Source organism: Rattus norvegicus, chromosome 9 (assembly GCF_036323735.1).
Source record: "Rattus norvegicus strain BN/NHsdMcwi chromosome 9, GRCr8, whole genome shotgun sequence".
NCBI lineage: Eukaryota > Metazoa > Chordata > Mammalia > Rodentia > Muridae > Rattus > Rattus norvegicus.
Genome location: NC_086027.1, coordinates 53,746,776 through 53,764,167, shown reverse-complemented (window position 1 = coordinate 53,764,167; position 17,392 = coordinate 53,746,776). Strand labels below are relative to the sequence as shown.

Here is a 17,392-nt window from a genome sequence, read left to right as displayed (position 1 = left end):
CCCATCCATGGGGGTCATTTGCTTACTTTAAACATTAGTCGTGAAAAGAATCACAGGTTATGATTTTTTTAGTAACCATCACATAGTAAATGGCACAAGCCTATGTGTGAGTCTCTAACAGACAGATGTGATGATAAACGGGAATCTCCAGCATCTCCTGAATGAAAGGGGTAAAGGCCCTTTCACCATAATGGAATCTAAGAGACCACTCCTGGGGACTCCCATCTGAGCTCGCCTTATGAGATGCGCCTTCTCACGACTTCACGTCTGCTGTTTTCTCCTCTTCGGTTAGCAATGGCTTACAGGACACAAGAACATCATCGCCCAAAGTGGCACCCGCAGTGCTTTCCTTTAGAATATTCTTCGGTAAAAACATCTCAGTGTGTCTACAGACAGTGCCTGAGCTTTCTCCTTTCCCTCATTCTGAGGTTTGATGGTGACGGTGGAAGAAGACACAAAGGGACGTACAATGCATGAGTTTTGCAGACCACACTGCTCTGCTCTGAGCACTGGGTTTCTCGAATTCTCCATTTCCTATTTCCTGTCTGTGATGCTCATGTTCTTCTTTAAAAGCTGTGTGGAAGAGGGGCATTGTGTCTGTGATTGGGTGTACATGGATAACAGACACAATGTAGAAGGATAACAGATGGTCAGCTGGGGCAGTGGGAAAGCTTGATTTCGTACATCCCAGGCACCCTACGCCCTACCCTTTGCAGATCGCATGCCATCACTGCCTTTCTCACCTTGAAAACAATTTGACTATGGGACCAGTACAATGCATCAGTTTGAGGATTTTATGCTCATTTGGAACATACAGAAAGAAAATAAAGTATGGTCAAAATAGAATGTGGTAGACCATTTCTGCAATCCCAGAACTCAAGAGGCAGAAATAAGAGGGCTGTTGCAAGACTGACTCTAGACTAAACTGCACAGCTACTTCTGACCCAGCCAGTAGCACACACTGGGCAAGACCCTGACTCAAATAACCAAAGCTAAATAAATAGAATAGTCAAGGGAAACAGCTTCATTTATGAATGAAAACTATGACTGAACTTGCTAGATAACGCTGTTAAGAGTAAAGCACTTGATTAATAAAACATACAACCTTCTGGTTTTGGTTTGTTTGCTTTAAGCAATGGTCACAGAACAAGAATAATTTCTTTGTTCTCATTTTATCTTAAAAAAAAAAAACAAACCTGCCATCTACCTGAAGATATATTTTACATAGTTGTCACTGAAAAATGAAAGGTATCAACATTTCCTCATTTAAACCACTGTTTTATGTGAATATCTCTGAAAATACATATATTTATAGGTTTGGTGACACAAGTAAAAGATATTGTAGGAAAATTATAAAATATCAGAAGATATTCACAGAAAAAATGAAAAAGAATAACCCAGAACCCATGCTAGTATTTTACTTCTTTGACTGATCTACATCTCCACCTTTTGCAGTTAATTGGTAATGAAAATGAACTTCATTTCCTGTCAATTGTATCCCCAGGCCTAGCCTTTGTAGAATCCAGGTCCAAAAAAATATTTTAGGTGCCTCAGGCATTATTGAAATTGTTTCCCTCATTTTGTTTAACGTATTAAGACTTGGTAATGAGAATAACTGCAGAAGTACCACTCGATTTCAGTTTATTCACAGTATCTCATAAGCGATATGAACCCCAAGATTCCAGAATAGCACTAGAGAAATGACTTGTGAAGGTCTTTGGAATGAATAGTTCTGTCAAATAAACATACTATTTGCAAAGCTGATATCGATCGCCTGAATTATATTCTTTTCAGTTTATGTGCCTTTCGTGTCTACATGCTAAAGTATCACATTCAGTAGAGAACTAGGCATCTTATAAAATCTCGGTAAAGCCTTCCACATATCACAAAAAGTATAATCAATATTCTGTACAGAAAGCAACTGGGACACGGAAAAAATGTTTTGAAGAGGATTGATGAGAACCGCTAAGACAGCAGCTGGGCCCCCGCTTTTCCATCAGCCTAGCCTAGACCATCAGACCTAACCTGGGAAGCCTACCTGCAAGTACAGGATTCATGCAGCACATGGTGCCCTCTTGGAGTTCAGGCTCTAAGGAGCCAGGAGACTTCTTCCCACTGCCCCCTCTTTGAGACTCGGAAGCCACCTGAAGGTGACAACGGTGCAGGCGGAGAACCGGAAGAGCAGGGGCGTCGCGAGTGCAACTGCAGCAGTGCTACTGTGCCAGGTTCCCACTCTCCCACTCCTGTCCCGCGTTGGCCAACACAGAGACAGGTGCCCCAGTCCCCACAGGCCAAGGCCAGACCGAAAGCCTACTAACCTCCTCCCGGCCTGCTCCCTCACTCCCAGCCGGAAGAAAAGGTTTGCCAGGAGGGGGAGCGCGCAGGCCTGTAGGGGGCCGCTTCCTACGCGCTAAGAGCTGGAGAGGCTGGTGGCATGCAGGCAGTAACTGCACGAGAGCTGGGAGGGGAGGATGCTATGAATGAGCTGATACCACCAATAATGACAATAGCGGGGGACAAAAAGGAACCCCCTTGCCTTGGCTCACAACCAGGCCGACTTTAGCTCACGGAGCCACTGGGGATCTGTGTTTTCCACGCCCCTTACCCCGTGGAGGGAGGACAGAGCCTGCGACTCCTCTTGACCTCGCTGGCCCAGAAGCGAGAGTGCAGAGAGAGGATGGCTACTGCAGGCCGGGTGCCTGGGACCCGCTAGCGCAGCGTGGAGACCCGCTCCTGAAGAGAGTACAGGGATACCCACGGATGCACCCCCAAGACGAGCTTTGTTCCGGTGATTTCTATCCCTTACACCTCTCCGTAGAGACTCAGCTCGACCCAAATGCTTCCAGGGGAGCGGCGGGGGTGGGGGTGGGGATGGGGGTTGTCCTGCAACAAAGCAGTGACGGCGCTGCGGAGAGGCGGAGCGCACGGCTGTGCCTGGGCTCGGCCCTCGGCTGGGGAATACCTCTGTTCCTGTTGGGTCCCGGAACTCTGGTGCTGGAAGGCAACACTGGATCTGCATCAAGTCTCCTACCCAAGGCCCAGAATCTTTCGTCCCATTTAGATCACAAGAATAGCACCAGGACCTTGACGCCGGGTGATTGGATATTACTGATAACACCTGCCTCCCTTTCAGCGTTTAATATGTACCTGCCATTTGCGGTGGATACCGTGGACAAAATATAAGTTGGGAAATCTTAGCTGTGACTCCAGAATTGCCAGTTGCGTTGCACAACTGTTGTATTTAAGGGTTGCCAGAAAGCCGTGCTCCAAAGTTGAAAAAAGAAAGTGGGAAGGGAGGGAGCGAGGGAAGGAGGAAAGGAAGGAGGGAGGGAGGAAAAGGAAAGGAAAGAAGGAAAGGAAAGGAGTTGGGGCTGGACTCCTGGCAGGATTTCCGCTAGTCCTATGGTGAACTACAAATCCCAGGAAGCTGAGGGCCCAGGACGCGTGTCCACTCTAACCCACTCATCCACTAGCAGAAGACCTTACTAAGACTGGTCACAGCGCAGGCCAATCCTTTTCCTCTCACCTTGGCTAGAACCTGCGACGGATTCGTTCCCAAAGTGATGCTCTAGTGGCAAGAGTAACTCCAGTTTGTCATTGTCCGGAGAAAGGAGCCTGCGGTTCTTACCCGGTTCAGCAGAACGAGTGGCATCCTTCTCCTGGACATGCTCGGATTGTAACATTCCTGAGCACAGCGTAGTCCCACTCGCGGACCTCGCACATCAAGCGACACTTTAGGGACCTCGACTGCTGCTAGGACTGACCACCGTACAACTACCTACCCAGGCTAGCTCGGTCCACTTAGCACATTTGCATTTATCGTGGATCTTCCCAGACTCGGTCTTGTAAATGTTCAGCATTTCGCTGCTTTCCTGCCTTTTTCTGGGGACTGTGCCAGCACTTGCCCAGACCCGTGGAGAGAGGAGGCTGAGCCCAGAGAAGAGCGAAATATGGGGACCCGGGCTAAAAGCACACGTGGTCCTTCCTGCCCGCTATTTCTACATTCGGGCGGTGGATACCTCAGGGGAACAGTAAGTGGAGAAATGACTCCTCAACTATTTGGGATCGCGGTTTAAAGTAACTGAAGGGGGTTTTGTTCCTATTGTTTATTTTGGTTTTGTACTTCATCTTATTACATGCCCCACTCGTCTTTTCTGCCGGCAATTTACATTCTAGAATTTTTGAGTGCTGTCTACATCTGGTTATTTTTCTTCCAAATCAACTTTTCTCTGTGACTTTAGGAATAATTCTGAAATATGTATCAGTATAGTATAAGTAATATTGCTATAATAACAGCTCTGTTCTTGGCTGTTTAGATAGGACTCGAGACTAAACAGATCTCTTATTTTTAAATGCTTTCCCACAAGCTGTTTTAAGAAAAATAGTACAACTGGGAGAACTAAACACTAGAAACTAAACACATCCCAAATGAAGGAATACTCAGTCCAAAACACTTGTGCTGCTAACATGATAGACCAGTTATTTTGATCTTCCCCATAACTAAGCATAATTTAGAGTACTGGTATATTTGTTAGACTTTTATTAGTAATAATATTTTAATTACATGATGTGGGTTCGGGTATATACTCACGTCCAGGTGCTGGAGGAAGCCAGAAGAGGGCACTGGATCTCCTTGAGCTGAAACTGCAGATAGCTATGAGCCTTAAGGACAGTGGGTACTAGGAACTAAACTAAGTCTTTTACATAACAGTAAATGTTCCTAACCATTCACCTATCTCCCCAGCTCCACAAATACTGAATTTTCTTTTGAGCCACTAAGAACAATTTTTTCAAATAAGATCATCCTTGAAGTAAACATTTAACAAATGACAAATGGCCACAAGTGTTGATCGTGAATTAATAGAAATATTGCTCTGTTGTGTATGCTAAATAGATTGCTAGTCTTAAATGTTATCTCCTGGCAACTGTCTTATGAAAGTATTTTATGTTATCATTATCTTCATTTTTATCTTTGTTCCATCATATTGGTTCTGGTACTAAAACCCTAAGAGTGAAGCAAGCAAGAATATCTCTTTTTTTTTAATTATTATTGGATATTTATGTACATTTCAAATGTTATTCCCAGTTTCTCGGACATAAGCCCCCATCCCACCCCCTCCCCTTCTTCTATAAGGGTGTTCCCCTCCCCATCCACCACCCCTTCCCAAACCCCACACACACATTCCCCTACATTGGGGTCCAACATCAGCAGGACCAAGGGCTTCCCCTTCCATTGGTTCCCCAACAAAACTATTCTCTGCTACCTATGCAGTTGGAGCCATGGGTCAGTCCATGTATAGCCTTTGGGTAGTGGTTTAGTCCCTAGAAGCTCTGGTTGGTTGGTATTGTTGTTCTTATGGGGTTGTAAGCCCCTTCAGCTCTTTCAATCCTTTCTCTAATTCTTCCATTGGGAGTCCAGTTCTCAGTTCAGTGGTTTGCTGCTAGCATTCGCCTCTGTATTTGACAAAGCAAGAATATCTTAAAAGAAAGATATAATAGAATGTCCAAGCTTTACAGATTAAAGAGAATAAATAGTGTGCATTTATTCTTAAAATAACCCTCATCTCTCACTGTTTTCCATAACAGGTTTACATCTTCTCCAGGAGAAAAGGTGTTCCAGGTTCAAATCTCAGCACCTGATGAGCAGTTCACTAGAGTTGGTGTCCAGGTTTTAGATCGAAAGGATGGGTCCTTTATAGTGAGATATAGAATGTATGCAAGCTACAGAAATCTGAAGATAGAGGTTAAACACCATGGGCAACATGTCGCCAAGTCTCCTTATATTTTAAGAGGTATTTTGAAACAAAATTTTACGATAGGATTTATACACAAAAATGCGTGTCATTCCATCAATAAGAATTCCATCAAAAAACTTAAAACTTTTTTCACTAAATGAAAACACTAGATGTTTTTCTAATTGAAAACTAAATTAGGCAACCTGGCAAAAGAGAGATATTGATTACTTACATGGTGATTGTAATTCATTGAAGACCAGGAAACATTACTAGAGAAATTGCTCTTTGAGGACACTTCAGTGAGAATAATCAAGTCAGAAAGCTAGAGAGACGGCTCAGCAGTGAGAAGCACACGCTGCTCATGCGCAGGACCAGGGTTCGGATCCATCCCCCACGTCAGGAGGCTCAGAGCCACTTGGAGCTCCAGCTTCAGGGAGGAGGATATCTGTATTACACAGGCACCTGCATTCATGTGTGCACGAGCATATGCATATACACATAATGGATACTAATGCATGTTTGGCCATTAGAGATGTTTTTAATCCATAATTTACAACAAAGTTTTATAAGCCGTTTGGAACACCGCTTACAATAGCATATAACATATACATGTATGTATAAAATAATTGATATTTTTGATATGAAATTGAGACAAAGTCTCCAAAAAGTCATACTTATTTATTCATTATTACCACCTTCATGTTGCACTACTTCTGACTTTTTATTTATTTTGTGTGCATGTTTGTGCAAATCTTAGGATTAAAAAAGAATTTATAGGGCCAAAGGGATGGCTCAATGCTTAAGAACACTGGCTGCTGTTCCAAAGGACCTGGGTTTGGTTCCCAGCACCCATATTGCAGTTCAAGACTGACTATAACACCTGTCTGAATAATCAAGTTAAATATGTAGTCTTAGGTGATTCGTGAAGGAATGATCTGATTAAGTGTCTTCTACTCATCACTAAGATTGCCAGGCATGGTGGCACATACCTTTAATCCCAGTGCCCTGAGGAGGGTGAGAAGCAAGTTACCTCTACAAGTTTGAGGCCAGCCTTATCTATGTTGTAAGTTCCAGACCAGCCAGATGGCTTGAAGCAGAAAAAGGGATTAACCATTGGTTTGGTAGTCATTGGCATCCCACTATTACAAAAACATTCTCTGCTGTTTTCTCCCATAGGGATAAGAAGAGAACTTTGTGATTAAAAGACAACATTTTTCCCTTTCTATGGGGAGATAGGACCACAAGAAAATTACAGAGTTTTTTCTAACTGTATAAATTATTTTACATGCTACTGGGACTCCTTGGTATAGTCCAGCCAACGAAGCATTTAAATATATTCCATTGTCATCTATTGACTGGATCAGGTTGGAATCTGAAAATATCAGAAAGGAATAATACACTTCCAGTTTCAATTCTTATGTTATGCTGGCATTATTTTTATAAATGTATAATTAATTCATTTTGATATTAATGAGATGACAAGTTTATAGGCTTACCTTTACTTTATATTTGTTTTCCTAAAAAAAAGAAAAAGAAAGAAAGGAAGGGAGGAAGAAGGTTGGAGTCCTTTGGGTTTTTTCTGCTGTACTGGCAATGGTTTGTCCATTGAGAAAAGTACTTTATATTTTTGATTATGAGCCAAGCCTTTAATAGCTAAGCCATCTCTCTAGCCCATAGACACCCAAAGAAGTTGTTTTTGTAATAAGCCAGTAAAATAGTAATTCATATCACTTTTATCCTTCAGGACATATAGATTCCTCAATTTTTTGCCAATATTTTGTTATTCTTTCTAAGATTTAGAAATAAAAAATTATTTATAAATACATATGTGTGCCTGTAACAAGGGCATGTCCACACATGTCAGGTATCACAGAGGCTATCGGGTCCTCTATGCCTGAAGTTATGGGTCATTATAGGTCCTGGGAATAGTCCTCTGCTGGAGCAACAAGTACTCTTAACCGCTTAGCCATTTCTCCAGCCCCATGATCATTATGTGAAATATAAGGACAAATGAATTAAATCTTCATAGAACATGTACACCACCCATTGACTTGATTTGCACCTGTGCAAAGTAGGCCAGAATAGAAAAATATAGGAAGAAGAGCTGTGAGGGCCTGGCCAGATAGAAAGTTGATAGTTCACGGAACATTTCTATATTATCATTCAGTCGTTACGTGAAATGCTCACCGGTGTGCTATGCTGCTGTCTGTCTGTAAATAGGACCAGTTTACCACGAGAACTGTGACTGCCCTCTGGAAGACAGTGCAGCCTGGCTACGGGAGATGAACTGTCCAGAAACTATCACTCAGATTCAGAAAGATCTGTCACATTTCCCTACTGTTGATCCTGAAAAGATTGCAGCAGAAATCCCAAAACGATTTGGACAGAGGCAAAGCCTATGTCACTATACCTTAAAGGACAATAAGGTACAGTATGATTGAGGTTTGCTTCTTTTCTGGACTCCACAGTGTCTTGACCTTTTGATTACATCTGGCTACTTTTGTTAAACATCATTCTATATACATTTTGTTTTCTCCATGTGGAGAGGTTTAATGAGAGAAGAGTAGAAGTGTGTGAAGGCAGCCAGCCATGGGCACGTGGAGCGGGGGTGGGGAAGGGGCAAGAGCATTGAAGAAAAAAAGAGCAAGAGGGGGTAGGAGGGGAGGAAGAGAGAGTAAGAGCACCTTTTTTTTTTTTTTTTAACTGTGCCTGCCAGTCCCTTTCCACAGTGCAATAAATGTCAAGTTTTCTCCTAGGTTTACATCAAGACTCACGGTGAGCATGTTGGCTTTAGGATTTTCATGGATGCAATACTACTGTCGTTGACTAGAAAGGTTAGTTTATCTTCTCTGCATTGTGATAGAAATGCCGATCTGGGTTCAATTTTTCAAAATATTAACATCAATATAAAGTGTTCTATTCTGGTGCCTTCTATATTGCTATTTTAAAGTTTATTTTTTCCTAATGTATGCATTAGATATTAAGGGCTGCTATATATAGTACCCTAAAAAGCAGAGGATGGTTCTGGGGGCCACTGATCCAAAATCAAAGTGTTGAAAGGGTCACACTGCTAAGATTCTGGCAGCATTCTTTCCTGCCTCTCTCTGGCTGCTTGTCCTCTATTCCTGGTGCTCCTTTGTTCAGAGTTTTGTCAGTCTAATCTCTGCCTCTTGTCACATGGTTGTCTGCCCTCAAGAATGTGCGTCTCTGGGTCTCCTCCTGTCCTCCCTTCTCCCTTCCCAAAGATGCCAATCATATCGGATTGACAACCCCATCCCACATACTTGTGTGGTCTCATCTTAATGAGTTACATCAGCAATGACTGGTTTCTGAATAAGGTAACTCTAAGATATTGGGGTTTAGGACTTAGGCAGATACATATATATATATATATATATATATATATATATATATATATATGTATATATATATATATATTTTATTATTATTATTATTATGGAGGGAAAATAAGTCTATAGCAGTGGTACACATGGAAAGAAAATGCCTCTGCCTCATTAACAAGAACCCAGGGCTAAAGCCCCAAGTGCTGTATTTCTCAGCAACACTTCCTCTCTCCCTCTCTCCACCCTCTTCTCTCTCCACTCTCTCTATGATTTTGTTAGATTCTTGGCAATATTAGAACAATAGAAATTATCTTTGCCAGTTTCTTGGTTTTGTAGTAAGTCTGATGGCCAACTTGGACACCACAGAAAGCGTATAAGGTACTTGTACGAATGCCATATTCTGAAAGGTTTCTGGCCATTTAACCTGAAGTGATTGTCATTGCCTAAAGTTGGAAAGATTGGCCTTTTTTTGTGCACTGACTAATTTTGTTAAATCACCATACTGAATGATGGGTTTCATTGTGACCTTTTCATATATGTATATCATATATATCATATCTGCATAGTCTCACATATCCCCATTTTTTCATATTTTGAGGCAGCATATTGCCCACACTGGCCCCGAACTATGCGGCCCAGTCCAGCCTTATCTAGCCAATTTAGAGCAGCAGCATTCCTCTCATAACAATCCTGCCTGAGCCCCACAGCCTAGGATTACAGATAAGCACCACCATACTTAGTTCCAAATGCTAGTTAACTGATAAATACATGATTGCGTGCAACGCAAAGACTGTGAATAAGCTCTTTTTATCCCCACCTCTAGGTGAGGATGCCAGAAGTGGAATTTTTTGTTAATTTGGGAGACTGGCCTTTGGAGAAAAAGAAATCCACCTCCAACATTCAGCCGATTTTTTCCTGGTGTGGCTCCACAGAGTCCAGGGATATCGTGATGCCTACGTATGACCTGACTGACTCTGTTCTAGAAACCATGGGCCGGTGAGAGATGGTCAGGGTTGACCCCGAGCCTTGGTTTGCTCTCTTTGGTGAGTTCTTTTCTATCTGCTTTCATGAATTGATAGTTTTGGAGGAAGACATGTTCTGTTTTCTGTCTTCCAGAGTAAGTCTGGATATGATGTCGGTGCAAGCTAACACAGGGCCTCCCTGGGAAAGTAAGAATTCCACAGCTGTCTGGAGGGGCCGAGACAGCCGCAAAGAAAGACTAGAGCTGGTAAAGCTTAGCAGAAAACATCCAGAGCTCATCGATGCCGCTTTCACGAATTTCTTCTTCTTTAAACACGATGAGAGCCTGTATGGGCCCATTGTGAAACACATTTCATTTTTTGATTTCTTCAAGGTATGACATCATCTATGGACATACCTTTCTGCTTTCCAATTTATGCACTTTGGGGAAAGGAAACTACAGTCTGTAAGTCACGGAGAATGGGAAGGTGTCACAAAACACAATAAGTACTGAGGTTTGATTTGGTCTGAATCTGGATTCACCACACAGCACTGATATTGAATAGGCACGATGGGAATTCAGAACCTGGAAAAGCTATATTTTTTTTCCGGCTAACCCTTAAGACAAATGTGTGTTTGCTCAAATCCTGTTTTTATTAGTGAGTATACATAATCACTTTAATAGTACTTCTCCCCTAAATCATAGCATCATAACAAGATACGAAACAGGTGTCTCTTCTCAGGCATTCTGCCGAAGAATGACTTGAAACACATCCAAATGCTCGGCCCGGGCATTCTGGGCATGACGAACGATTTTCTGCACCTTGGTGTGGATTCCTCATGTTTCCCCCGGAAGTTATCCTCTTTCTCACAACTTTTCAACCAGTGCCACCCCACTCTCCCACCCCCAGCGAGGTTTCTGAAGTTCTTTAGGTCAACAAAAAAGTGGGAGGAAATAAGAAATTAGTGAGCCCCTCTGCTCTGTGGCTGCTGATGCACTATTTCATGGGTTCTATGGCAGTAGATAGACCTTAAGGGTGCTATTAGTTCACCATGCTGATGCCTTTTAAGTGTAACAAAAGACGTGATGAGGCATTGCTTCTCAGAAGGGATGGATGGTGTGCTCATAGGTACATACTTATGTGCGAGCCTGTGTGTTTAAAGGTCAGAAGAGCCTTGGGTGTCATTCTGCAGGAGTCATACACCTTGGCTTTTACAGAGTCTCTCACTTGACCCAGAGTGTGTCAGTTAAACTAGACTGACTGGCCTTCAAGCTCCAAGGACCCACCCATCTCCCCTTCCCCAGCACTGGAATGACAAGCACATGCCATCACACCTAGCTTTTGTGAAAAGGTTCTGGGCATCCAAACTCAGGCCCTTGTGCTTTCATGGCAAGCAGTTTACTGCCTGAGCCATCTCCTAGCCCGAAAGGCAGTATTTCATCACTTGGCCTCTTCTTGCATGTTGAATTTTCTACATCTAGGGTTACTGATTTCCATAGTATTACTCATAGATGCTCTTACCCCAAAACTTCATTCCTTTAAGAAATATGTATAGCCATGTTGTATTTTAAAAACACTATTGACATGGTACAGAATGTGCTGCGATAGCTGCATGTGTAAATCAACAAAGAAGCAGAGCACCTAACAGCTACAGTGCCACCTTTCTTTATGTTGTATCCTTAGGACATCCACATCATTAGTTTGCTAGCGGCTTCAGCATTAGATATGTAGCTGTGTTTGGGAAACGTGGGGGCCATATCAAATGAACTTTTAGCTCTAGGTCAACACAGTGTATAATAAGAGAACTTATTTAATTTTAGTGGAGAGGGAAAGTCAGTCTGAGGATGGCAAAATGGTTCATAGAAAGAGGAAGAAAAGTGAGTAGAAATGGGAATTTGGTAAATTCCCTCTTATACTCTATTTTGCAGCACAAGTATCAGATAAATGTTGACGGCACTGTGGCAGCATACCGGTTGCCCTATCTCCTGGTAGGCGATAGTGTCGTCCTGAAGCAGGACTCCATCTACTACGAGCATTTTTACAATGAACTGCAGCCCTGGAAACACTACATTCCAGTGAAAAGCAACCTAAGTGATCTGCTGGAAAAACTCAAGTGGGCGAGAGACCACGATGCGGAGGTAAGTTCAGTTTTCAGGAAGCTTGCTCCCGCTCATGCCCCTGTATTACGGAAGTGTTGGAAACATGCCTGGACACCGCGATGTTCGGATTCAGCATTTACCTATACATGGGATGCTGCCTGACTGAGAGTAGCATGTACTTCCTCTTGAGATGAACATAACAGCATTTTAGATTGGCTGACCACTCTGCCAAACTCTGGGCTTGTTTGTGTTTTCTCTTTCAGTAAGGTTGGTCATGGGCGTAAGCAGTGCCTATCTGGCAGTAGGTGTCAGTAACTACTATAGAATAAAATGAGGAATATTACAAGTAAGGCTCAACTAAATGTATGCTGAAAACTAAATGGAGAGCGTGCAAGGCTTCATACTCTGTACTTGACTAATTGTTGCTACTTTGCTTGGATCCAACCGTCTTTTCCGAGGGAGGCTTATCTCTAAGACATCCCACACGCCAACTTGTACTTTCAAATCTTACAAACCTCTCTGAGCTGAACAAACACACTCTCTGGAATGCGCCTTTTGCCACCTAAGGCAAAACATATCTCGAGGATATGTTTTCTGGGTCATCTCACTGTGTAGTCTTAAGGTCTATGTACATCTGCAAGACAAAAAAAAAAAGTTCCATTAAAGGGTGTTTTGTTTGTCTGATTTTTAAATTCCTATAGGCAAAGAAGATAGCAAAAGCAGGACAAGAATTTGCAAGAAACAATCTAATGGGTGATGATATATTCTGTTATTACTTCAAGCTGTTCCAGGTTCGTATTCTCACACACACGAATAGCGCACTCCTCACATTGCTTGGCAGTGGACATGCTGCAGGCAAGCACTGTTTTACATAAAATGTTCTAAAAGTATATTAGTATGAGGACATATATGTACTACTTTGATAGAAAGTAGATACAAATACTAAGTAATAAGTATTTGGGACCTGGGAATGTAGCTTACTATAGAGTACACATCTAACATTCATGAGGTATTGGGTTCAGCTCTGAGCACTGTAAGGGGAAAAAGAGTTGAAATCTTCAAGTGAAAAGTGTTGACATTAGGCCTCTATTTGGAGGCTGGGGTTTTATGTGTGGAAAGCAAGTCCAAACTTGGGTAGAAAAAGGCCCAGGCATGTCCTGACAGGTTGAGAGTTCAAGGGGTCTATGGTCATACTTCCCTTGGACAAGCCCAGGATCATTAATCTGGGCGCTAAGTAGGATCGGGCCTGTTTAATACTTGCATTGGGAGACTGCTTGGCAATAATGGGGTACTGTAGGCAGTCAATAAAACTATGAAAAAAGTTTTAATTAAACAAAGTACAAAGTAGAATCCTCCTCTTTTGTCACAAATAACTCTTACCACTTTTTGAAACTTATTTTCCTGGACCAAGAACGTATACATTGTAATCACAACATATCCGATAATTTAATATTCTCTTCCTTAAAAAAGAATGTATAAACAAGATATTTGATAGTAATAATAGATTCTTGCCTCAGACTTACAGATATCAAATACCATAGCTCCGTTACAGAGCCAAGTTGGTCTGTCTCTGATTTGTACTGGTCTATTTTATGGTCTTTCCTAGAAGGTGGTAAAGGGATACAGAGAGTGGGCTATATAAAATGAGTCAACTAGCCTAGGGGGATTACTGTCTGGACATCTAAATATCCAGTGGGTTGTGTCATTTATTTAGCTAATGGGCAGCATCCATACCTAGCACAGTGCCCATTTGCAGAATCAGAATATAATCAAGAAAGGTAATGATTCAGAGTTTGTGCAGCCTTAGTGGGGAAGGAAGAAACAGGTTCTATTCTCCTTCTTGGGAGGATTCCGTGTAATATTATTTACACTTAAAACAGAAGGAAATATTTAATCATATAAATTTGCTCACCAGTTAAAAGCACACACTATTCTTGCAAAAAACCTAAATTCAGTCCCTATCACCCATGTAAGACACCTCACAAATTACTACAAGTTTGGTCCTAGTGTGATCTACATATCACTAGGCCAACTGTAGTGACAGCCTGTCTCAAAAATACAAAGACAGACAGGGCCAAGCAGATAGCTCAGTGGATCAAGTGCTTGCTTTACAAGCATAAAGAGACTAGTTAGGATACCTAGCACCCTGTGAAGATCCATTTGTGTCAAAATTTATCTATAATCCCAGCACTAGGAATCAAAGACAAGAGAATTTCTCAGGCTGGTAGCCAGCCAATCTAGTCAGTCTGTGGGCTCCAGGTTCAGTGAGAGAGACCCTGCCTCTAAAAATAATATGTAAAGTAGCTTAGGAAGGCATATGTTATCCGACTCTGGTCTTCCTACACCAACATATACATTACACACATACACGTGAGTAGACTAATGAGGGGTATATTAGGAATCAGTAGCCAGTGTTCACAGAGCAAACAGTATTGAACATTTAAAATGGATATGGAGGACACTGTGGGTCACTGTTAGGTACATATATACTAAATGAATGCTTTCCTTATAATTTCCAGCTTGTCTCATTTGGTGAGTATATTTAAAAAGCTGCTTAAGAAATGCTTTTGCATTGATGTTTAACAGGGCTATGCCAATTTACAAGTGAGTGAGCCTCAAATTCGAGAGGGTATGAAGAGGGTAGAGCCACAGTCTGAGGATGACCTCTTCCCTTGCACATGCCATAGGAAAAAGGTAACAAGACTCCCTTTCTGGCTCTACTGGTGTGAAAGAACCAGCCTGTCTGTGAAAGATGAAGGAATTCTGAATGCTAGTTAAAATGTGGGTTGCTTGGTTAGACTTTGTACACCTGGACAGTCGGTAAATAGGAATTTTGGTTGTTCGTAGGTTTGTCTGTTTTGAGAAATGGTCTACCATAGCCATAAAGGGTACAGCATCTCTGCTAATCCCTTTCTGTGATGTAAGACTCATGAAGTCGCAAGAGCCAATAAGAAATGGAATAAATATACTTGTGGCTTCTAATACGGGGCAGTTCCATTTCCCTTATATCCCTTCATGGTTTCGAGAGAGTGGGTACCAAATCAGTGTCTCCCACTAAGCACTGGAGTGAGAGTGAGAGTGGCAGATCTTGTTTCCTGTCCACTCCATTCCGTCACACGTACCCACCCATAACACAGGGTGTAATGGTGACACAGATCTCCGGATATAACGTTAAGCAGGTGATTTTATACCTGGGTGATTCTGTTCCTCCAGAAATAGTCCTGAGCATTTAGAGCACCTAGAAGAAACTTGGATTTTATCTGGTATGAGCATTCTTGCTTCCTAAGATATTTTAGGGCTCTTAACATTTTTCTTCCTAATTACAGGCCAAAGATGAACTCTGATATGTAAAATATCTTCTGTTCAAATGATGGTGCTCTGAAGACACTTTACTATAAAGATTATTTTTAAACTTCACGGACAATGTAAAATTTACTTGTGACCATTTACTTCCTCACAGTATTTCTTCTTATACAGTGTTCCCATGACTGTCTTTTACATCACATTTTAAAGTTTTTATAATAAAACTGGCTTTATTTTAAGATTCTGTTTTGTTACAGTTATTATCTGTGAATAGAAATAGGAGAATCTAGGTCCTTGATTCTGGCAAGTGCTCTGATTCAAACGGACCTCCAAAACCAAAACAAACCCAGCCTCTTGTGGAGGTTCATGCCTATAATTTCAGCACTTCAGATAATGAGACAGGAGGATTCTATGAGTTCAAGACCAGTTTGAGCTGCGTTAAGTAAGTTGGAAGACAGTAAGACTCTGTTTTAAAATGCAAATGGCTGTCTCCTTTAAGCCGTTTTTCTTTTGGAATAACTATTCACTGAGTCTCTGCCAAACCTCGTTCTAATAAAACATGCAAAAGCTGCCTTTATCTGGCCTCCGCCTCTGTTGTGAGTCAAATCTATTACCACTTAGTATGAATCCTGTCACTGTCCTTCCACTGCTTGTCCTTCCTGCCCTGGCATTTGTTTTTCCCTTTATGTGGAAGCCAGGATCCACTCTGCTTTGTCTAGCTCACGTCAGGAGCATAACACCTCTGACTTCCTACTGTGTAGTCACCACACTTCAGAGTAGTTGCCTGTAGACTCCCTTACTCCTCAGACCTTGAGCATCTTGACTACAAAGATGATTCTTATTTGGGTCTAACATGCTTGCCTGAACATGGAAGGGACAACAGATTTTAAATGGGTCATTATTATGACAGTTACCTTGAAAATGCAATTGAAGAACTAGCTGGGGGCCAGGCATGCTAGTACATGCATTTAGTCCTACCACTCAAGTTTCTCCTCTAATTAGATAAAACCCACTCACATCAGTCAATCTACTTTACTCCAAGTTCACTGATTTAAATGTTAATCTCATTGAAAAAAACCCTGGCCGAAACATCCAAAATGTTTGACCTTACATTGGGTTTGGCCCAACCAAGTGAACCATTATTAGTGGGAATTCATACAATAAATATTGAATACATAATGCGCACTCAGTTATAGTAGTAAGCTCCAAAGATAGAGCAGGAGATAATTTTTGTCTTTTCTGGAAAAAGCATGAAAACTTGGGAATCAAAATAAGTATGGGTTGTGGCTAAAATTAGCATCACAGGCACCGGTGCCTACTTCACTAATCTAAATATGCAAATCAGAGATGGACTGTTGGTTTAGCTTATGATAAGCCACTGTTAAAATACTAAAATCTTCTAATACTAATTTTTAAAAGCTTAACCATAACAAGAGCTTTAAATAGCCATTGTTTTTTCAGATATCTATTGGAACTGTTTACATTTTCTTTTTCTGCTTTTGTTGCATTCATTTATAGTGATTGTACTTACAAAATTTTAATTTTGAAACAATGTAAAAAGCCTTGCAAATTATGTATTGTTTAATTTGGGCATGGCATTTTTTGCATGTTTTACTTCTTCAGAATTTTATGCAATGTGGTCATTTAATAGTTTTGTATTTTGTTTCTTCTTTTTTTTTTTTTTTTTAACATGGTCTTACTAGGTAATCATGGTTGGCCTGGAACTCTCTATGTAGAGCATGCTGGCTTCAAATTCATTGTTCTACCTTCCTCTGCCTTCTAAGTGCTGGGATTAAAGGACTGGGACACCATACCAGGCCTTGATTTAGGGCATTTTAAACTACAACCCACAGGCCAAATCTTACCCACCACACATTTGTACAACCTTGAAACTAAGTATAATTTTAACATTTTAAGTGGTTGAAATCATCAAAAACAATTACAGTCCA

The 17,392-nt window shown here is 41.5% G+C and overlaps 2 protein-coding genes across 12 annotated transcripts in view; one reads left to right on the top strand and one right to left on the bottom strand.

The window, feature by feature from the left end:
• Positions 1-3,283, bottom strand: part of Bivm (basic, immunoglobulin-like variable motif containing) — a 36,241-nt gene extending 32,958 nt beyond the window's left edge. For 3 of the 9 annotated variants that reach the window (XR_005488841.2, XM_006244881.5, XM_039082902.2), the window contains exon 1: positions 2,606-3,019. Coding sequence is in view for 2 of the 9 variants with exons in the window: in XM_006244881.5 (XP_006244943.2) it covers positions 2,606-3,019 (414 nt within the window). In the remaining 7 variants the exon portion in view is untranslated. Of the gene's footprint in view, positions 1-2,038; positions 2,455-2,605; positions 3,020-3,147 lie in introns of those variants that run through there. The other 6 variants (XM_006244874.5, XM_017596228.3, XM_039082901.2 and 3 more) reach the window with 6 other exon arrangements.
• The window catches only part of Poglut2 (protein O-glucosyltransferase 2), a 52,970-nt gene extending 37,286 nt beyond the window's left edge, over positions 1-15,684 (top strand). For 2 of the 3 annotated variants that reach the window (XM_063267167.1, XM_063267166.1), the window contains exons 3-11: positions 5,587-5,792; positions 7,956-8,161; positions 8,492-8,569; positions 9,903-10,075; positions 10,196-10,433; positions 11,970-12,179; positions 12,842-12,931; positions 14,727-14,834; positions 15,467-15,682. In XM_063267167.1, coding sequence (XP_063123237.1) covers positions 5,711-5,792; positions 7,956-8,161; positions 8,492-8,569; positions 9,903-10,075; positions 10,196-10,433; positions 11,970-12,179; positions 12,842-12,931; positions 14,727-14,834; positions 15,467-15,484 — 1,203 coding nt within the window. In that variant the 5' untranslated portion in view covers positions 5,587-5,710 and the 3' untranslated portion in view covers positions 15,485-15,682. Of the gene's footprint in view, positions 1-3,579; positions 4,032-5,586; positions 5,793-7,955; positions 8,162-8,491; positions 8,570-9,902; positions 10,076-10,195; positions 10,434-11,969; positions 12,180-12,841; positions 12,932-14,726; positions 14,835-15,466 lie in introns of those variants that run through there. The other variant, NM_001277228.1, reaches the window with a different exon arrangement.
• Positions 15,685-17,392: the final 1,708 nt, after the last annotated feature.